The sequence below is a fragment of the Carassius gibelio genome, chromosome A4 (assembly GCF_023724105.1).
Source record: "Carassius gibelio isolate Cgi1373 ecotype wild population from Czech Republic chromosome A4, carGib1.2-hapl.c, whole genome shotgun sequence".
NCBI classification, from domain to species: Eukaryota; Metazoa; Chordata; class Actinopteri; order Cypriniformes; family Cyprinidae; genus Carassius; species Carassius gibelio.
In genome coordinates, this window is record NC_068374.1 from 15,476,215 (window position 1) to 15,499,209 (window position 22,995).

The window sequence follows — 22,995 nt, forward strand, 5'->3', positions numbered from 1 at the left end:
TTGTAGATCCAGCCTCACTGGCTGCTCTGCAGGAAACCGTATGCCCCCCTTTACTTGAACATCTGTATATTTACTACTTGTGGATTCTATGACTTGAGCCTCTTTCTTCCCTGTCAGATCTTCATCCACTGCACTACAGAGGTGTGCCATCCATCATCTGGCTCTTGTGAGCAAAGCTGCACCAGGAAACGTGAGTTCTTGCTCTTGACAAGAGGAACTGGGCATTTTAGAAGTGCATTCTCACTTTGAACATCTCTCTTTCAGGAAGAGACACTCGTATCAAGGCTGTCTCTGGGGAGCAGACTGTGGTTTCTAGTGGAGAAGTTACTCTGGTCATGTAAATCTAGTGTTTTTAATAAACTTTTCAGAACCCTTAGGTGTCTTTTTGTCTATTGGTATTGTTTTGGTTCGGCAGAATGCGGGATTACATGCCTCTTCCCAGTGTTTTTATTCTTTCCCCTCTCACTATTAAACCAAGGTTCCACAACCTTTTGTAAGGTTGTGCATTCCTTAATCCTTCCTCCAGTTGCTAACCTGTGGCGGCACAAGGCTCCCCTTATTATTATTTATTTTATTTTTTTTAACTTGTCTTCCAAACAGTAGTTTGGTTCCCGACATTCAGAATATATAAAGTTATGTGGATTACTTGCGGCTTTTGTTTTAAATACAACTCAAATCGCTGAGCTCAAGTTTTAAGTGGAAATCAATTCTCGACTGTCTTGAAGCAAACACGAAACGGTGTCAATTGTCCGCAACTCAAAGTAGTGATATTAAAGGGATACTTCACCCCAAAATTGTGTCACTAATCACTTACCTACCCCCGTGTTGTTCCAAACCTGTAAAAACTTCATTCGTCTTCGGAACACAATTTAACCCCTTACTTGTCACCACTCATTTTCAGCATGGAGACACAAATGACATAACCAAAATTAAAAGGTTGCTGCTTAGGAGTCTTTCTTACTAGATACATAATGTTCACAAAGCTGACACTTCAAAGTTTACTGTTCAGGAATCAGAATTACTCAGACCGTTATAATCGAGATAAGCTCAAACATGTCAATAAAAATATTAAAAACCTATTGAAGTGTATTAAATGATGTAGGATATGATTTTAGATACATAATGAAGCTAAAGCCACAAGTCTACTAATACTTTGATATTTCAGAATATGATCTCACAAAGTGTGAATTTTATGAAACCTTTTCTAAGACCATGTCATGTGTGTTTTTAGAGAAGGCTCATAAAAGGCTAACAAAATTGATTTATGACTCCTGATTATCTCTTGTTTGGACCGGCAAAACTGCCCCATTCATGATTCTATTGTTCTTCCGAAACGAGCCTTTCACACATCGGCCAGGTATGACACAAAATCCTCATTCTTCATTTATCATCATTCTTTTGTTTTTATTTCGCTACTTTTAGCCTTTGTTCTGGTATTTCAAGGTTTACCAAGCCACATCGCTTCACTTCCAGTATACATTTACCCCACTGTTATCAAAAGCCTTACTATAAAAATACAACAAAACATTTTCTTACAACCTTTGACAAAACTATTACAAAATGCATTATGAAGAAGAACTGCACCTGCTATGTAGCTGCATTAGACCTAACGTTAGCATCAAGCTACATAAGACTATTTATGAAATTATTAGTACACTTTTACTCAAAACTCACTTTAAACCCTGACTGAGGTTTGTAATAACCTCCTTTTGCGATCACATGTGGAATTTGCTATTTATAGCCTTTTACATCGCTGCACAAGTTAGCATTTCAGATGTACATTTTTAATATTGTTATAAAAACGCCCCAAATCTCAAGAAAATCGCATACCAACCATTAACTAACGTAATCGTGTGTTTATTATTTGGATATTTCATGGGTACAGAGGTTTCTCTGTGTTGTTGTGGTCAGATATCAACACGGAAGTGTACAGGAAATGCATCATGGGTAGGACGGGGCGGCATATGATGCACCGTTATGATGGACAAGACACGGGCGAATCCGGTCTCTGTCAGCGCACACACGGAAGACTATACACACAGAGACAGGGCTGGGAGCGGATCATTACCATCAGATCGCGTAAACCAGTGGAAAATGAATAGAAATTATGATTCTGTCTGAAGAAATATAAAGTAAACATCAGTAAATATATCTCTGTGTATATGCAACTTTTGCCTATAAACCCTATTTGACGCTTTTCAGTGAATCTATGACAACACAAACCACTGCAGACGTGACTGAATATGAATGCTTGGTGAATTTCTATTCTAAAAATGGCTCCTATTTTGTACTCCTGACATAAATTACTAAATAACGGTCACTGTTTTATCAAAACATTGGTCAAATATTGAAGCTACAGTCTTTAAACTTTCAACTGATGCGCAGTTTCTCCAGGTCAAGTAAGAGAGTGATGTTTAACGTGCTGTGAAAGTAAAACAATAATCTGGGGCCGGTGACGATCCTTGACAGCAAAGGGGTTAAAGATATTTTGGATGAAAACCGGGAGGCCTGTGACCATCCCCAAGTAAAACACTCGTCGGTCAAGGTCCAGAAAAGTATGAAAAGCACCGTCAGAATTACCCATCTGCCATCAGTGGATGAACCGTAACGTTAGGAAGCGATGAGAACACTTTGTACACAAATGAAACAAAGACTTTATTCAACAGATGGTCTCCTCTGTCTCTCCCCACATCACCCTAGCGCCATTTTGAAAAACACCTGCTGAACGCAAACGGCATATGCTAGTGGATGCCACGGTTCTCTTTCAAATCAAGGCGTAAATTTATGTAGAAAACACAAGCTTGTGGCGCGGCTGACACAGAAGAACGTACACAGTCTGACTACTCCAAGGATGCTTTTCTGGACCTTGACAGTGCATTTTACTTGGCAGTCTGTGGGCCAATCACAAGCCTCCTGGTTTTCCTCCAAAATAAGTTGTGTTCCAAAGATGAACGAAGCTCTTATGGGTTGGGAACGACTTGGGGGCAAGTGATGACGATTTTCAATTTGGGGTGGAGTATCCCTTTAATATTGAAACTGTGCTAGAAACAAACCGCCCAAGATGTTGCACAAGCCAACAGTTTTCAAAAGAGGTCATTCACTGAGAGTCCAAACATTAGTTCTATTTGAGTGTCATTTCGGCAATTATTTTTCAGAATTATAATTGACCTGCTACTGCACAAAAACCCCCTTACGTCAGTACAGGTTCTGCAAGTTTGGCTCCCCAAATACTAAATTGAACTTAAGAGATGCCTGCCATTTTCCTAACACAATGGAAAACCTATAAATAACCCATCTGAAGGTGGAAAATGTTGTGCCAGTGTTGATACTGGGAGTGCGCTTTTATTGTACATGGATTTAAAAGCATTAGAGATGTCAACAAGGAGCATTAGGAAACAAATTTAACTGAGCAAACCTATTTGGGGATGCAAGGAGAAAATTAAACTGCTCATTTGAAGTTACCAACACGAAGAAATCAAGTTCACTGCATAAGAGGCACGCAAAATCTGCAGTGCTTCAAGGAAGTGGACGTTCACGCAGAACTCTTGGCACAAGTGCCAATTAACAGCAGTCCCTTTACAGCATCATGGGCAATGTATTCCACCTTTACAGTACTCATCAAAAGGGAGCTCACAGCAGGTCCCTTTAAAAGGGTTATTAACTTCCCTAACGCGAAAAGGGAGCCTTTCCTTCTGGCAAGAGAATAGGTACAGTAGGACTACCCGCTTCCTCGCTCAAATCAATTGGTTAAACTAGACAAGAAAAACCGAAGCAAGAATAAGTTTGCTCCCCCACATTTATTGAAGACCAGCCAAAGTCTTCTTGTGCTCTTGAACCACTACAGGACCGAGCGAGGCCTTCCCTTCCCACTGAAGGCCTAGAAAAAGCAGACACCAGAGTTAAGTGCTTGAAGGGTCAAAAACCAAGCTTAAAAGCACCTTCCTACCTCCAAAAGGAGAAGCAGCAGTTCCACCATCAGGACCACATGTGGAGTCACAGCAACCACAAACCTGGTGGTTCCCATCAGCAGCAAGCCACCTGCAATACGAAAAATCAGACATGGCACCTTTAATGTATTCGTAAGTGGCATGAACATACCCATTGGCAAAGGAACAGGATTTGTGGAGCGCGTCACTAGGTGCAGAAGCAAGAGTGGCCTTCAGAACACACGTCATGTAGATCTGCAAGAGACACCACGGGTAAGGGGTCACAAACCAAAGCAAATGGGAGAGGTCGTTCTCCCAAACACTCATAATACATACAGAAGGACTGGATCCCCCCTGGAACATGAAGGCCTCCAGCTGGAACCGGATTTTGTCCTCCTGGGATCGAGGCATGAAGCACGAGCTGGAAGCTGTGACCTTGGCATCCACAAGACATCTAAAAAAAAGGAGTGAAAAGTAGTTGTCGGGGACAAAGTGGTTACAAGGAGCAAACGCGAGAACAAGTCAACTCTGCAGCATCTGGTGACATGAACACACCCATGATTCTCAATGAACAAATATCTCGGAAGGGCGTTCACATCAGGTACTTGGGTGGCCACACAGCTGTCCACAAACACACGCAGAGGGACGTGGTTGTATACCTTCACAGATGCCTCAACATTAATAACGTCACCCAGGAAGTAAGAGTTTGAAGGCCTCTCAAAGGACCAGTCATCTGCAAGAGGGAAGAACTGCTTAGGCACAGCCTCGTTCAGAAGGCAGGAGGTCTAGAGAAACTGCACAAACCCATCATGAGCTTCAGGGAGAACAGCAAGACTTCTTCACCAGCCTCCGTTGAGGCATAAGGGACCCAAGTTGGCTTCAAGGCATTACCGCTGACATTTTGAAACCTGCCGTTCAAGTTACCAATTAAACGGGCTTCCAGTTCCACCACCGCAAGCAATGCCACGAGTCACAAAAGGTCACTTACCTTTGATAATGGCATTGAACACCAATAACTGCACCACCTGCACGGGTAATCGGAGTGCCAGCAAACGCCTCAGGAGTGTAGGTAAGGGCAAAGGTGTAGACAAGCTCATCCTTGGTCATCTATAGGAGACGGACGTTGTTACCTAGAGGATTCTCCCCAAACCCCCCCCCCCATTCCTAAAGGCATCTTAGCAAGTCATGCCATAACACTTGGTTACCCGAGTAAGCGGTTATTAAGAGTTTTTCCCCAGATATAGATTCAGGGAACCGTCGATACCAAAACAAGGGCCCATTTTTAGTAGGGTTCAATAAATCTAGTAACACTTAACCGCTCTTACCATCAACACACTATTGCAGTCCTGCAGTTCATTGTCAAAGAAGAGCACCTTGGAGCCTGGGACCAAACCGACAACAGGACATCCTCCCAAAGTCAGACCAGATGGCTGGATCAGTTCACCATTGCTAAACAAGTCCTGCTGTACCTCCACATGAACCCGGTTCTCACCGCATTGAATAGCTACACTACTGGGAGTCACAGGTTGCCTCAAATGGAAGTCCACCACCATCTCACTCGGCACTTCTGGAACAGTGGGAAACCTCCAGTCCAAAGGCTTCACTGGACCCTGCAACACCTGCTTCTCCTGAAGACCAAGAGGCTCTTGTGCAAATCCTCTGTAGTCAAGACTCTGAGACAGAGAAGCCTTCTGCAAAGTGTTTCCGAGCACTTGAGAAGAAACAGGCACTCTGGAAGCTGGATATGATTGATGCTTCTTGCTTTTTGGACTTTGACTGGATCTCAAACTTCCAAAAGCATTCTTCAGATCAAACACCACAAGCACAACCAGCACTAACACATATTGCAAAAGACCCATCCTGACAAACGTTAACACAATACCCACCAGTCCTCGTCTTTGCCATTAAGTACAGCTTTGAATTTAAGCGGCTCCTCCCCTTTCAGCTTGATTGATTACCTTTGATTCAACAAATTAACAAATGAGAACGTTCTGGAATGTCACTAGCCAATGGAAGGCTTGATAAGGATCTGAGATTTTCATCTACACTTATTCACAATTTTACAATTAAAGTTTGACTGTGTGTCTATGATAGACAATGAATGTAATTAAAAAAGCCCCTGATATGACTCAAATAATATAGAATATTCATAAAAATCTCTCTCTTTTTAAATGGTTTTTAGTTTATCATTGGAAAAGATTTGGAAAAATGTAGAATTACATCACTTGCTCCCCAATGAATCCTCTGCAGTGAATGGGTGGCATCAGAACGAAAGTCCAAAGAGCTGATATAAATATCAATATAATCCACAAGTAATTCACATCAATTACTGTCTTTTGAAGTGAAAGGCTTTGTGTTTATAAGAAACAAATCCATCGTTAAGAAATTCAAACTATTGTTTCCGGCCAAAATATGAGTTCATAATCCCAGTTAAAGGTGCCATAGAATGCATTGATACAATATTTTAAATGATATCTACATAAAAAGGTACGTGGCTTGGGTATGGGCAAAAATTCTCCAGAACGGTTTTACATGTCCATTTACAACCCTGGGATTTGTCCACTCAGTTGTTAATGAAGAGGGAGGGACTATCGTTAATTAGCTGAAATCTGTAGAATAGAAAAAGACCAAAGGGCAATGTCTCCTCTTTGTGTTTAGCTGTTGAACAATGGCTGGAAGTTGGTGTTTGGTTCAGATTTCGTTGGTCTGTGCTTTCTGTCATGCTGTTCCACAGTGGAGTAAGTCGCTTCAGGATGCTCAAGCTCTGATGATGCAGCAGACTGACCAGCAGTTTCAGCTCCAGCAGACTGACCAGCAGTTTCAGCTCCAGAAGCCAGTTCAACAGCTAACTAACCAACAGTTTCCGCTTCGGAAGCCAGTTCAACAGCTAACTAAGCCGCAGTTTCCACTTCAGAAACCAGTTCAACACCTACCTAACCCGCAATTTCCACTTCAGAAGCCTGTTCAACAGTTAACTAAGCCGCAGTATCCGCTTCAGAAGCCTGTTCAACCGCTAACTAACCAGCAGTTTCCGCTTCGGAAGCCAGTTCAACAGCTAACTAAGCCGCAGTTTCCGCTTCAGAAGCCTGTTCAACAGCTAACTAACCAGCAGTTTCCACTTCAGAAACCAGTTCAACACCTACCTAACCCGCAATTTCCACTTCAGAAGCCTGTTCAACAGTTAACTAAGCCGCAGTTTCCGATTCAGAAGCCAGTTAAACAGCAGTTTCAGAAGCCAGTAGTGCAGGCAGAGCCCTTTGATAAATGTGTAGCTGTAGCTGATTCTGAGCAGATCCAATGTGGTCTACCTGGGATCAGTGGTGCTGAGTGTGAAGCTATCAACTGCTGCTTTAACGGACAGCAGTGTTTCTATGGAAGGGCGGGTAAGTGTTCTCAATCTTATTCCGTTCGTGTCAAACTGATTCTCTGAATTTAACCTGCTCTTGTACCTTGTTCTAGTGACCGTCCAGTGTATTAGAGATGGTCAGTTTGTGGTAGTGGTGTCTAGAGATGTTACTCTGCCTCGACTGAGTCTGGATACGGTTCATCTACTGGGTGGAAATGACCCACCTTGTGCTCCTGTGGGGTCTACACCTTCCTTTGCTATATACCAGTTCCCTGTGACCGCATGTGGCACGAGCGTGATGGTGAGCAGCTGCTACTGGTTTTATTCTGCATTTGCTTGTGATGGACTGGATGCTGACACTGTTCCTATTCACAGGAGGACAGCGGATATGTGGTGTATGAAAACCGAATGACCTCCTCGTATGAAGTGGGGATTGGACCATATGGTTCTATCACAAGGGACAGTCATTTTGAGTAGGTGATCCATGTCTTGGTGTGACCATTAATCCCTGATAAATGCTACAAGCTCGCTGTGTGTCGTCCAGGTTTCTCTTCCAGTGTAGATATTCGGGAACTTCTGTGGAAGCTCTGGTTGTGGAGGTCAACTCTGTTCCTCCACCTCCACCAGTAGCTGCTCCTGGACCTCTCAGGGTGGAGCTCAGACTGGCCAATGGCCAATGCGTCACCAAAGGCTGTGCTGAAGGTAAGGTCTTGTCCTGTGTCTGCCTAAAGCCTTTCAAACTGGAGTCTGGTTAAACCCCAGTGTTGTTCCTCAGGGGATGAGGCCTACACGTCCTATTACAGTGACGCTGATTATCCCATCACAAAAGTCCTGCGAGAGCCTGTGTATGTTGAGGTGCACATTATGGAGAGGACCGACCCCAACATTGTCCTGACGCTGGGACGTTGTTGGACGACTTCAACCCCCAGTCCACTCAGTCTCCCCCAGTGGGACCTTCTGATCGACGGGTGAGTGTACAGCCAATCTTTATCCAGTTAGTCTGCTGGGAGACCCTTTCTAACTTTTTTTTTCTCTTGTTTTCAGATGCCCTTACCAGGACGACCGCTATCTGACCACACTGGTTCCAGTGACTGGATCGTCTGGTCTTCAGTTCCCAACCCACTACAAGCGCTTTGTTGTGAAGATGTTCACATTTGTAGATCCAGCCTCACTGGCTGCTCTGCAGGAAACCGTATGCCCCCCTTTACTTGAACATCTGTATATTTACTACTTGTGGATTCTATGACTTGAGCCTCTTTCTTCCCTGTCAGATCTTCATCCACTGCACTACAGAGGTGTGCCATCCATCATCTGGCTCTTGTGAGCAAAGCTGCACCAGGAAACGTGAGTTCTTGCTCTTGACAAGAGGAACTGGGCATTTTAGAAGTGCATTCTCACTTTGAACATCTCTCTTTCAGGAAGAGACACTCGTATCAAGGCTGTCTCTGGGGAGCAGACTGTGGTTTCTAGTGGAGAAGTTACTCTGGTCATGTAAATCTAGTGTTTTTAATAAACTTTTCAGAACCCTTAGGTGTCTTTTTGTCTATTGGTATTGTTTTGGTTCGGCAGAATGCGGGATTACATGCCTCTTCCCAGTGTTTTTATTCTTTCCCCTCTCACTATTAAACCAAGGTTCCACAACCTTTTGTAAGGTTGTGCATTCCTTAATCCTTCCTCCAGTTGCTAACCTGTGGCGGCACAAGGCTCCCCTTATTATTATTTATTTTATTTTTTTTAACTTGTCTTCCAAACAGTAGTTTGGTTCCCGACATTCAGAATATATAAAGTTATGTGGATTACTTGCGGCTTTTGTTTTAAATACAACTCAAATCGCTGAGCTCAAGTTTTAAGTGGAAATCAATTCTCGACTGTCTTGAAGCAAACACGAAACGGTGTCAATTGTCCGCAACTCAAAGTAGTGATATTAAAGGGATACTTCACCCCAAAATTGTGTCACTAATCACTTACCTACCCCCGTGTTGTTCCAAACCTGTAAAAACTTCATTCGTCTTCGGAACACAATTTAACCCCTTACTTGTCACCACTCATTTTCAGCATGGAGACACAAATGACATAACCAAAATTAAAAGGTTGCTGCTTAGGAGTCTTTCTTACTAGATACATAATGTTCACAAAGCTGACACTTCAAAGTTTACTGTTCAGGAATCAGAATTACTCAGACCGTTATAATCGAGATAAGCTCAAACATGTCAATAAAAATATTAAAAACCTATTGAAGTGTATTAAATGATGTAGGATATGATTTTAGATACATAATGAAGCTAAAGCCACAAGTCTACTAATACTTTGATATTTCAGAATATGATCTCACAAAGTGTGAATTTTATGAAACCTTTTCTAAGACCATGTCATGTGTGTTTTTAGAGAAGGCTCATAAAAGGCTAACAAAATTGATTTATGACTCCTGATTATCTCTTGTTTGGACCGGCAAAACTGCCCCATTCATGATTCTATTGTTCTTCCGAAACGAGCCTTTCACACATCGGCCAGGTATGACACAAAATCCTCATTCTTCATTTATCATCATTCTTTTGTTTTTATTTCGCTACTTTTAGCCTTTGTTCTGGTATTTCAAGGTTTACCAAGCCACATCGCTTCATTTCCAGTATACATTTACCCCACTGTTATCAAAAGCCTTACTATAAAAATACAACAAAACATTTTCTTACAACCTTTGACAAAACTATTACAAAATGCATTATGAAGAAGAACTGCACCTGCTATGTAGCTGCATTAGACCTAACGTTAGCATCAAGCTACATAAGACTATTTATGAAATTATTAGTACACTTTTACTCAAAACTCACTTTAAACCCTGACTGAGGTTTGTAATAACCTCCTTTTGCGATCACATGTGGAATTTGCTATTTATAGCCTTTTACATCGCTGCACAAGTTAGCATTTCAGATGTACATTTTTAATATTGTTATAAAAACGCCCCAAATCTCAAGAAAATCGCATACCAACCATTAACTAACGTAATCGTGTGTTTATTATTTGGATATTTCATGGGTACAGAGGTTTCTCTGTGTTGTTGTGGTCAGATATCAACACGGAAGTGTACAGGAAATGCATCATGGGTAGGACGGGGCGGCATATGATGCACCGTTATGATGGACAAGACACGGGCGAATCCGGTCTCTGTCAGCGCACACACGGAAGACTATACACACAGAGACAGGGCTGGGAGCGGATCATTACCATCAGATCGCGTAAACCAGTGGAAAATGAATAGAAATTATGATTCTGTCTGAAGAAATATAAAGTAAACATCAGTAAATATATCTCTGTGTATATGCAACTTTTGCCTATAAACCCTATTTGACGCTTTTCAGTGAATCTATGACAACACAAACCACTGCAGACGTGACTGAATATGAATGCTTGGTGAATTTCTATTCTAAAAATGGCTCCTATTTTGTACTCCTGACATAAATTACTAAATAACGGTCAATGTTTTATCAAAACATTGGTCAAATATTGAAGCTACAGTCTTTAAACTTTCAACTGATGCGCAGTTTCTCCAGGTCAAGTAAGAGAGTGATGTTTAACGTGCTGTGAAAGTAAAACAATAATCTGGGGCCGGTGACGATCCTTGACAGCAAAGGGGTTAAAGATATTTTGGATGAAAACCGGGAGGCCTGTGACCATCCCCAAGTAAAACACTCGTCGGTCAAGGTCCAGAAAAGTATGAAAAGCACCGTCAGAATTACCCATCTGCCATCAGTGGATGAACCGTAACGTTAGGAAGCGATGAGAACACTTTGTACACAAATGAAACAAAGACTTTATTCAACAGATGGTCTCCTCTGTCTCTCCCCACATCACCCTAGCGCCATTTTGAAAAACACCTGCTGAACGCAAACGGCATATGCTAGTGGATGCCACGGTTCTCTTTCAAATCAAGGCGTAAATTTATGTAGAAAACACAAGCTTGTGGCGCGGCTGACACAGAAGAACGTACGCAGTCTGACTACTCCAAGGATGCTTTTCTGGACCTTGACAGTGCATTTTACTTGGCAGTCTGTGGGCCAATCACAAGCCTCCTGGTTTTCCTCCAAAATAAGTTGTGTTCCAAAGATGAACGAAGCTCTTATGGGTTGGGAACGACTTGGGGGCAAGTGATGACGATTTTCAATTTGGGGTGGAGTATCCCTTTAATATTGAAACTGTGCTAGAAACAAACCGCCCAAGATGTTGCACAAGCCAACAGTTTTCAAAAGAGGTCATTCACTGAGAGTCCAAACATTAGTTCTATTTGAGTGTCATTTCGGCAATTATTTTTCAGAATTATAATTGACCTGCTACTGCACAAAAACCCCCTTACGTCAGTACAGGTTCTGCAAGTTTGGCTCCCCAAATACTAAATTGAACTTAAGAGATGCCTGCCATTTTCCTAACACAATGGAAAACCTATAAATAACCCATCTGAAGGTGGAAAATGTTGTGCCAGTGTTGATACTGGGAGTGCGCTTTTATTGTACATGGATTTAAAAGCATTAGAGATGTCAACAAGGAGCATTAGGAAACAAATTTAACTGAGCAAACCTATTTGGGGATGCAAGGAGAAAATTAAACTGCTCATTTGAAGTTACCAACACGAAGAAATCAAGTTCACTGCATAAGAGGCACGCAAAATCTGCAGTGCTTCAAGGAAGTGGACGTTCACGCAGAACTCTTGGCACAAGTGCCAATTAACAGCAGTCCCTTTACAGCATCATGGGCAATGTATTCCACCTTTACAGTACTCATCAAAAGGGAGCTCACAGCAGGTCCCTTTAAAAGGGTTATTAACTTCCCTAACGCGAAAAGGGAGCCTTTCCTTCTGGCAAGAGAATAGGTACAGTAGGACTACCCGCTTCCTCGCTCAAATCAATTGGTTAAACTAGACAAGAAAAACCGAAGCAAGAATAAGTTTGCTCCCCCACATTTATTGAAGACCAGCCAAAGTCTTCTTGTGCTCTTGAACCACTACAGGACCGAGCGAGGCCTTCCCTTCCCACTGAAGGCCTAGAAAAAGCAGACACCAGAGTTAAGTGCTTGAAGGGTCAAAAACCAAGCTTAAAAGCACCTTCCTACCTCCAAAAGGAGAAGCAGCAGTTCCACCATCAGGACCACATGTGGAGTCACAGCAACCACAAACCTGGTGGTTCCCATCAGCAGCAAGCCACCTGCAATACGAAAAATCAGACATGGCACCTTTAATGTATTCGTAAGTGGCATGAACATACCCATTGGCAAAGGAACAGGATTTGTGGAGCGCGTCACTAGGTGCAGAAGCAAGAGTGGCCTTCAGAACACACGTCATGTAGATCTGCAAGAGACACCACGGGTAAGGGGTCACAAACCAAAGCAAATGGGAGAGGTCGTTCTCCCAAACACTCATAATACATACAGAAGGACTGGATCCCCCCTGGAACATGAAGGCCTCCAGCTGGAACCGGATTTTGTCCTCCTGGGATCGAGGCATGAAGCGCGAGCTGGAAGCTGTGACCTTGGCATCCACAAGACATCTAAAAAAAAGGAGTGAAAAGTAGTTGTCGGGGACAAAGTGGTTACAAGGAGCAAACGCGAGAACAAGTCAACTCTGCAGCATCTGGTGACATGAACACACCCATGATTCTCAATGAACAAATATCTCGGAAGGGCGTTCACATCAGGTACTTGGGTGGCCACACAGCTGTCCACAAACACACGCAGAGGGACGTGGTTGTATACCTTCACAGATGCCTCAACATTAATAACGTCACCCAGGAAGTAAGAGTTTGAAGGCCTCTCAAAGGACCAGTCATCTGCAAGAGGGAAGAACTGCTTAGGCACAGCCTCGTTCAGAAGGCAGGAGGTCTAGAGAAACTGCACAAACCCATCATGAGCTTCAGGGAGAACAGCAAGACTTCTTCACCAGCCTCCGTTGAGGCATAAGGGACCCAAGTTGGCTTCAAGGCATTACCGCTGACATTTTGAAACCTGCCGTTCAAGTTACCAATTAAACGGGCTTCCAGTTCCACCACCGCAAGCAATGCCACGAGTCACAAAAGGTCACTTACCTTTGATAATGGCATTGAACACCAATAACTGCACCACCTGCACGGGTAATCGGAGTGCCAGCAAACGCCTCAGGAGTGTAGGTAAGGGCAAAGGTGTAGACAAGCTCATCCTTGGTCATCTATAGGAGACGGACGTTGTTACCTAGAGGATTCTCCCCAAACCCCCCCCCCCCCCCCCCCCCCCATTCCTAAAGGCATCTTAGCAAGTCATGCCATAACACTTGGTTACCCGAGTAAGCGGTTATTAAGAGTTTTTCCCCAGATATAGATTCAGGGAACCGTCGATACCAAAACAAGGGCCCATTTTTAGTAGGGTTCAATAAATCTAGTAACACTTAACCGCTCTTACCATCAACACACTATTGCAGTCCTGCAGTTCATTGTCAAAGAAGAGCACCTTGGAGCCTGGGACCAAACCGACAACAGGACATCCTCCCAAAGTCAGACCAGATGGCTGGATCAGTTCACCATTGCTAAACAAGTCCTGCTGTACCTCCACATGAACCCGGTTCTCACCGCATTGAATAGCTACACTACTGGGAGTCACAGGTTGCCTCAAATGGAAGTCCACCGCCATCTCACTCGGCACTTCTGGAACAGTGGGAAACCTCCAGTCCAAAGGCTTCACTGGACCCTGCAACACCTGCTTCTCCTGAAGACCAAGAGGCTCTTGTGCAAATCCTCTGTAGTCAAGACTCTGAGACAGAGAAGCCTTCTGCAAAGTGTTTCCGAGCACTTGAGAAGAAACAGGCACTCTGGAAGCTGGATATGATTGATGCTTCTTGCTTTTTGGACTTTGACTGGATCTCAAACTTCCAAAAGCATTCTTCAGATCAAACACCACAAGCACAACCAGCACTAACACATATTGCAAAAGACCCATCCTGACAAACGTTAACACAATACCCACCAGTCCTCGTCTTTGCCATTAAGTACAGCTTTGAATTTAAGCGGCTCCTCCCCTTTCAGCTTGATTGATTACCTTTGATTCAACAAATTAACAAATGAGAACGTTCTGGAATGTCACTAGCCAATGGAAGGCTTGATAAGGATCTGAGATTTTCATCTACACTTATTCACAATTTTACAATTAAAGTTTGACTGTGTGTCTATGATAGACAATGAATGTCATTAAAAAAGCCCCTGATATGACTCAAATAATATAGAATATTCATAAAAATCTCTCTCTTTTTAAATGGTTTTTAGTTTATCATTGGAAAAGATTTGGAAAAATGTAGAATTACATCACTTGCTCCCCAATGAATCCTCTGCAGTGAATGGGTGGCATCAGAACGAAAGTCCAAAGAGCTGATATAAATATCAATATAATCCACAAGTAATTCACATCAATTACTGTCTTTTGAAGTGAAAGGCTTTGTGTTTATAAGAAACAAATCCATCGTTAAGAAATTCAAACTATTGTTTCCGGCCAAAATATGAGTTCATAATCCCAGTTAAAGGTGCCATAGAATGCATTGATACAATATTTTAAATGATATCTACATAAAAAGGTACGTGGCTTGGGTATGGGCAAAAATTCTCCAGAACGGTTTTACATGTCCATTTACAACCCTGGGATTTGTCCACTCAGTTGTTAATGAAGAGGGAGGGACTATCGTTAATTAGCTGAAATCTGTAGAATAGAAAAAGACCAAAGGGCAATGTCTCCTCTTTGTGTTTAGCTGTTGAACAATGGCTGGAAGTTGGTGTTTGGTTCAGATTTCGTTGGTCTGTGCTTTCTGTCATGCTGTTCCACAGTGGAGTAAGTCGCTTCAGGATGCTCAAGCTCTGATGATGCAGCAGACTGACCAGCAGTTTCAGCTCCAGAAGCCAGTTCAACAGCTAACTAACCAACAGTTTCCGCTTCGGAAGCCAGTTCAACAGCTAACTAAGCCGCAGTTTCCACTTCAGAAACCAGTTCAACACCTACCTAACCCGCAATTTCCACTTCAGAAGCCTGTTCAACAGTTAACTAAGCCGCAGTATCCGCTTCAGAAGCCTGTTCAACAGCTAACTAACCAGCAGTTTCCACTTCAGAAACCAGTTCAACACCTACCTAACCCGCAATTTCCACTTCAGAAGCCTGTTCAACAGTTAACTAAGCCGCAGTTTCCGATTCAGAAGCCAGTTAAACAGCAGTTTCAGAAGCCAGTAGTGCAGGCAGAGCCCTTTGATAAATGTGTAGCTGTAGCTGATTCTGAGCAGATCCAATGTGGTCTACCTGGGATCAGTGGTGCTGAGTGTGAAGCTATCAACTGCTGCTTTAACGGACAGCAGTGTTTCTATGGAAGGGCGGGTAAGTGTTCTCAATCTTATTCCGTTCGTGTCAAACTGATTCTCTGAATTTAACCTGCTCTTGTACCTTGTTCTAGTGACCGTCCAGTGTATTAGAGATGGTCAGTTTGTGGTAGTGGTGTCTAGAGATGTTACTCTGCCTCGACTGAGTCTGGATACGGTTCATCTACTGGGTGGAAATGACCCACCTTGTGCTCCTGTGGGGTCTACACCTTCCTTTGCTATATACCAGTTCCCTGTGACCGCATGTGGCACGAGCGTGATGGTGAGCAGCTGCTACTGGTTTTATTCTGCATTTGCTTGTGATGGACTGGATGCTGACACTGTTCCTATTCACAGGAGGACAGCGGATATGTGGTGTATGAAAACCGAATGACCTCCTCGTATGAAGTGGGGATTGGACCATATGGTTCTATCACAAGGGACAGTCATTTTGAGTAGGTGATCCATGTCTTGGTGTGACCATTAATCCCTGATAAATGCTACAAGCTCGCTGTGTGTCGTCCAGGTTTCTCTTCCAGTGTAGATATTCGGGAACTTCTGTGGAAGCTCTGGTTGTGGAGGTCAACTCTGTTCCTCCACCTCCACCAGTAGCTGCTCCTGGACCTCTCAGGGTGGAGCTCAGACTGGCCAATGGCCAATGCGTCACCAAAGGCTGTGCTGAAGGTAAGGTCTTGTCCTGTGTCTGCCTAAAGCCTTTCAAACTGGAGTCTGGTTAAACCCCAGTGTTGTTCCTCAGGGGATGAGGCCTACACGTCCTATTACAGTGACGCTGATTATCCCATCACAAAAGTCCTGCGAGAGCCTGTGTATGTTGAGGTGCACATTATGGAGAGGACCGACCCCAACATTGTCCTGACGCTGGGACGTTGTTGGACGACTTCAACCCCCAGTCCACTCAGTCTCCCCCAGTGGGACCTTCTGATCGACGGGTGAGTGTACAGCCAATCTTTATCCAGTTAGTCTGCTGGGAGACCCTTTCTAACTTTTTTTTTCTCTTGTTTTCAGATGCCCTTACCAGGACGACCGCTATCTGACCACACTGGTTCCAGTGACTGGATCGTCTGGTCTTCAGTTCCCAACCCACTACAAGCGCTTTGTTGTGAAGATGTTCACATTTGTAGATCCAGCCTCACTGGCTGCTCTGCAGGAAACCGTATGCCCCCCTTTACTTGAACATCTGTATATTTACTACTTGTGGATTCTATGACTTGAGCCTCTTTCTTCCCTGTCAGATCTTCATCCACTGCACTACAGAGGTGTGCCATCCATCATCTGGCTCTTGTGAGCAAAGCTGCACCAGGAAACGTGAGTTCTTGCTCTTGACAAGAGGAACTGGGCATTTTAGAAGTGCATTCTCACTTTGAACATCTCTCTTTCAGGAAGAGACACTCGTATCAAGGCTGTCTCTGGGGAGCAGACTGTGGTTTCTAGTGGAGAAGTTACTCTGGTCATGTAAATCTAGTGTTTTTAATAAACTTTTCAGAACCCTTAGGTGTCTTTTTGTCTATTGGTATTGTTTTGGTTCGGCAGAATGCGGGATTACATGCCTCTTCCCAGTGTTTTTATTCTTTCCCCTCTCACTATTAAACCAAGGTTCCACAACCTTTTGTAAGGTTGTGCATTCCTTAATCCTTCCTCCAGTTGCTAACCTGTGGCGGCACAAGGCTCCCCTTATTATTATTTATTTTATTTTTTTTAACTTGTCTTCCAAACAGTAGTTTGGTTCCCGACATTCAGAATATATAAAGTTATGTGGATTACTTGCGGCTTTTGTTTTAAATACAACTCAAATCGCTGAGCTCAAGTTTTAAGTGGAAATCAATTCTCGACTGTCTTGAAGCAAACACGAAACGGTGTCAATTGTCCGCAACTCAAAGTAGTGATATTAAAGGGATACTTCACCCCAAAATTGTGTCACTAATCACTTACCTACCCCCGTGTTGTTCCAAACCTGTAAAAACTTCATTCGTCTTCGGAACACAATTTAACCCCTTACTTGTCACCACTCATTTTCAGCATGGAGACACAAATGACATAACCAAAATTAAAAGGTTGCTGCTTAGGAGTCTTTCTTACTAGATACATAATGTTCACAAAGCTGACACTTCAAAGTTTACTGTTCAGGAATCAGAATTACTCAGACCGTTATAATCGAGATAAGCTCAAACATGTCAATAAAAATATTAAAAACCTATTGAAGTGTATTAAATGATGTAGGATATGATTTTAGATACATAATGAAGCTAAAGCCACAAGTCTACTAATACTTTGATATTTCAGAATATGATCTCACAAAGTGTGAATTTTATGAAACCTTTTCTAAGACCATGTCATGTGTGTTTTTAGAGAAGGCTCATAAAAGGCTAACAAAATTGATTTATGACTCCTGATTATCTCTTGTTTGGACCGGCAAAACTGCCCCATTCATGATTCTATTGTTCTTCCGAAACGAGCCTTTCACACATCGGCCAGGTATGACACAAAATCCTCATTCTTCATTTATCATCATTCTTTTGTTTTTATTTCGCTACTTTTAGCCTTTGTTCTGGTATTTCAAGGTTTACCAAGCCACATCGCTTCACTTCCAGTATACATTTACCCCACTGTTATCAAAAGCCTTACTATAAAAATACAACAAAACATTTTCTTACAACCTTTGACAAAACTATTACAAAATGCATTATGAAGAAGAACTGCACCTGCTATGTAGCTGCATTAGACCTAACGTTAGCATCAAGCTACATAAGACTATTTATGAAATTATTAGTACACTTTTACTCAAAACTCACTTTAAACCCTGACTGAGGTTTGTAATAACCTCCTTTTGCGATCACATGTGGAATTTGCTATTTATAGCCTTTTACATCGCTGCACAAGTTAGCATTTCAGATGTACATTTTTAATATTGTTATAAAAACGCCCCAAATCTCAAGAAAATCGCATACCAACCATTAACTAACGTAATCGTGTGTTTATTATTTGGATATTTCATGGGTACAGAGGTTTCTCTGTGTTGTTGTGGTCAGATATCAACACGGAAGTGTACAGGAAATGCATCATGGGTAGGACGGGGCGGCATATGATGCACCGTTATGATGGACAAGACACGGGCGAATCCGGTCTCTGTCAGCGCACACACGGAAGACTATACACACAGAGACAGGGCTGGGAGCGGATCATTACCATCAGATCGCGTAAACCAGTGGAAAATGAATAGAAATTATGATTCTGTCTGAAGAAATATAAAGTAAACATCAGTAAATATATCTCTGTGTATATGCAACTTTTGCCTATAAACCCTATTTGACGCTTTTCAGTGAATCTATGACAACACAAACCACTGCAGACGTGACTGAATATGAATGCTTGGTGAATTTCTATTCTAAAAATGGCTCCTATTTTGTACTCCTGACATAAATTACTAAATAACGGTCACTGTTTTATCAAAACATTGGTCAAATATTGAAGCTACAGTCTTTAAACTTTCAACTGATGCGCAGTTTCTCCAGGTCAAGTAAGAGAGTGATGTTTAACGTGCTGTGAAAGTAAAACAATAATCTGGGGCCGGTGACGATCCTTGACAGCAAAGGGGTTAAAGATATTTTGGATGAAAACCGGGAGGCCTGTGACCATCCCCAAGTAAAACACTCGTCGGTCAAGGTCCAGAAAAGTATGAAAAGCACCGTCAGAATTACCCATCTGCCATCAGTGGATGAACCGTAACGTTAGGAAGCGATGAGAACACTTTGTACACAAATGAAACAAAGACTTTATTCAACAGATGGTCTCCTCTGTCTCTCCCCACATCACCCTAGCGCCATTTTGAAAAACACCTGCTGAACGCAAACGGCATATGCTAGTGGATGCCACGGTTCTCTTTCAAATCAAGGCGTAAATTTATGTAGAAAACACAAGCTTGTGGCGCGGCTGACACAGAAGAACGTACACAGTCTGACTACTCCAAGGATGCTTTTCTGGACCTTGACAGTGCATTTTACTTGGCAGTCTGTGGGCCAATCACAAGCCTCCTGGTTTTCCTCCAAAATAAGTTGTGTTCCAAAGATGAACGAAGCTCTTATGGGTTGGGAACGACTTGGGGGCAAGTGATGACGATTTTCAATTTGGGGTGGAGTATCCCTTTAATATTGAAACTGTGCTAGAAACAAACCGCCCAAGATGTTGCACAAGCCAACAGTTTTCAAAAGAGGTCATTCACTGAGAGTCCAAACATTAGTTCTATTTGAGTGTCATTTCGGCAATTATTTTTCAGAATTATAATTGACCTGCTACTGCACAAAAACCCCCTTACGTCAGTACAGGTTCTGCAAGTTTGGCTCCCCAAATACTAAATTGAACTTAAGAGATGCCTGCCATTTTCCTAACACAATGGAAAACCTATAAATAACCCATCTGAAGGTGGAAAATGTTGTGCCAGTGTTGATACTGGGAGTGCGCTTTTATTGTACATGGATTTAAAAGCATTAGAGATGTCAACAAGGAGCATTAGGAAACAAATTTAACTGAGCAAACCTATTTGGGGATGCAAGGAGAAAATTAAACTGCTCATTTAAAGTTAATTTGTCTTCCAAAAAAGTAGATTGGTTCTTGACTTTCATAATATAAAGTTAAAATCAAAAAATACTTAATTTATTACATCTGGCACATTTTGTTGAGATCCTGAATTCCTTTTTTCTATCATTTGTCCTCTTTCCCATTCATACTTACTACATTCAAATAGCTAATACATATATTGTTTCTTCAACCTGGCATAACCCGCCCTTATGAAAATTAATCATGTGTTTACTACAAATGAAAAAAAACATGGCTACTTCCTGCCACAGCAATATTCTGTTAAAGATAACCTATTCTTATCTTGACTTACATATACACCTTATATTATCAGCCTATAAAAATAAGTTGGCTACTATGATGAAACATGCAAAGAAAGATTATACAAACTTGTTGATGGAAAACAAAAGTAATATAAAAAAAAATGTGGAAAGTCTTAAGGGAGGTTATGGGCAGTAAAATGAATTATAATCAGACATTATACTTAATGAATGAACAGAACGCCGAGATAAGTGGTGAAAAAATGGCTGATGAATTTCATTAATTTTTTTGTCAATGTTGAGAAAACTAATCCCGTCCGAATGCGAATGTCTGTGATTGCCGGTGATATTTTATTTCACAACGCATTTCCTCATGTGTTTTGGCCAACGTGAATTACCGTAGATGCTCTTACCGCGCGGATGTTTGATATATTTGCTTAGGGGCAAATAAATAAATTTAAAAAATTAATAAAATCAAGAGCAAGATCACGTAAACTGTTAATACCGTCTGTTGTAATATCAGCATCAGGTAAGATTACTCACATTCATTTATGCACTCATAATGTTACATAATGTTTTAATTACATATGTACCTTTATGAAAATTAAACATACGGTAGGTTTAGCCTACTACACACACACACAAAAAAGGAAAACAAGTTAAACCAAAGGAACCACACATTAACATGGTTTTGTTATACTAGCCATTTAGTATTTATTGTGTAATAATACTAAGGCAATCATTCTGAATGAAGGCAATGCACGCATACAGAGCGCGTGATCTGTGACGCCCAAATGCACAAATCAGACCCTCCCACCTCTGTAAAAAACACGGAGATGTTAGTCCCGTCCGAATTGGTACATGAAAATCACAGACGTCAGGTGGTAAGAATCGAAACTCAAACGTAGTTTAGAAAACTAGTCCCGTCCGAATAGGGCTTTTGATACATTATAATCAGTTTGGGTTTTGAAGTATCCGCTCAACAGCTATGGCTTTGATGAAAATCACAGAGGACATTACTACAGAATTGGCGAATAAAAATCACACAGTTGGAATTTTAATTGACCTTAAAAAGGCCTTTGACACTCTTGATCATGGTATATTGATATCTAAGTTACAGACATATGGAATTAGAGGTGTAGTATTAGATTGGAATATTAGTTACTTAAAAAATAGACAACATGTAGAGTATATAGGCCATGAATCTAAGTTGAAAACAAGACAGTGTGGTGTCCCTCAAGGCTCTGTGCAGGAGCCTAAATTATTTACTTTATATTTTAATGACCTGTGATGAATCAAAGATTTAACGTTTTGTTCTTTTTGCGGACGATACAAATTTTTTTGTATCGGGGAAGAATTTAAAAAAAGTAATCAAAATTACTGAACAACAATTGGTCCTACTTCAGAAATAGATTAATGAAAATAAGCTGTCGTTAAACTTAAGTAAAACAAAATTTATGTTGTTTACAAATCAAAAATGTCCTGATAATGTTTGACTTTAAATGGAATAACTATTGAGAGAGTGTCAGAATTTAGGTTTTTAGGAGTACTCATTGATGAAAAATTTTAATGGAAATCACACATAGCCTATGTAAGAAATACGATTTGTTAAAACATTGCCATTTTGAGCAAAGTAAAGATTATGTTAAATTATAAGGCAATAAGAATTTTGCAAAAAAGGGTTATAAGAATAATTAATGGAGTTGCTCCAAGAGAACATACTACAGGACTGTTTCTGAGGTCAGGACTACTCAAATTGAAGGACTGGGTTTCTTTACAAACTTTATTAACTGTTGATAAAGCAAAACACTGCCTGTTACTGCATGGACTGCAAACCCTTTTTTACTGTAAATAGTGAGACAAGCAGAAGAAATAATGATTTTAATGATTTTTGGTGTGAAAAGATGGAATTTTCTAGAAAATGATCTAAAATGTTGTTCAAATATTCTTAAATTTAAATATGTTTAAACAGAAGATATTTAACTTGTAAAAAGATAAATGTTAAAATTGTTAAAACCATAACAACAATGGTCTCGTAGTTGTTTTCATTGCTAGAGTTGTCATTATTGCATCTTTGTTGTTTTCGTTTGTTTAGTTTTTTTTAAGCAGAATTAATGATTAAAAAAAAAAGAATATATTTTTTAAGTAGATTACATCTGGTCTGGGCCACTTTATTTATTTATTTTTTATTTTTTGCAGTTGTTATGTTTTTTATTTTATTTTTTTTGTCATGTCGGTGAGGTCAATTAATTTGTAACTTTCTTAATATAAGAATGGGGTAGGAGTTTATAAGCTTTTCTTTCTTCATCCTACTCCTGTTCTTCTTGTCATGGAATGTATTTTTGTAGTGTTTGTTGGATTGTGGTTGTGGCTTTTGTTGCATTACAATGAAAAGAGAATACATAAATAAATTAAACAATATTATTACTTACTTTGTTTAATAAACTGTAAAGGAATCCTTATCAATTATAATGCCATCATGATAGCATATAACTCAACTGTATATAGACTAAGATCATTCGTGGTTC

The 22,995-nt window shown here is 41.2% G+C and overlaps 1 protein-coding gene and 1 pseudogene across 1 annotated transcript; one reads left to right on the forward strand and one right to left on the reverse strand.

The window, feature by feature from the left end:
• The first annotated feature begins 6,552 nt into the window (after nt 1-6,552).
• Nucleotides 6,553-16,598, forward strand: LOC127970746 (uncharacterized; annotated as a pseudogene).
• LOC127971530 (zona pellucida sperm-binding protein 3-like) lies at nt 11,736-14,274 on the reverse strand. The gene is made up of 8 exons (XM_052574604.1): nt 13,690-14,274; nt 13,341-13,459; nt 13,157-13,260; nt 12,908-13,085; nt 12,689-12,806; nt 12,525-12,607; nt 12,373-12,464; nt 11,736-12,303 (listed from the first exon to the last, which is right to left on the reverse strand). Exons 1-8 carry the CDS (start codon nt 14,221-14,223, stop codon nt 12,224-12,226), a joined length of 1,308 nt encoding a protein of 435 aa, XP_052430564.1. The 5' UTR covers nt 14,224-14,274; the 3' UTR covers nt 11,736-12,223.
• Nucleotides 16,599-22,995: the final 6,397 nt, after the last annotated feature.

What these genes read in the sequence shown, in the direction of transcription:
- LOC127971530 (XM_052574604.1), bottom strand. Translation starts at nt 14,223, where the DNA reads ATGGGTCTTTTGCAATATGTGTTAGTGCTGGTTGTGCTTGTGGTGTTT. An exon ending in CTCCCTGAAGCTCATGATGG is followed by an intron (nt 13,086 to 13,156) that starts GTTTGTGCAGTT and finishes TCCCTCTTGCAG; the next exon opens with ATGACTGGTCCTTTGAGAGG. An exon ending in TGCTGCTTCTCCTTTTGGAG is followed by an intron (nt 12,304 to 12,372) that starts GTAGGAAGGTGC and finishes TGCTTTTTCTAG; the next exon opens with GCCTTCAGTGGGAAGGGAAG.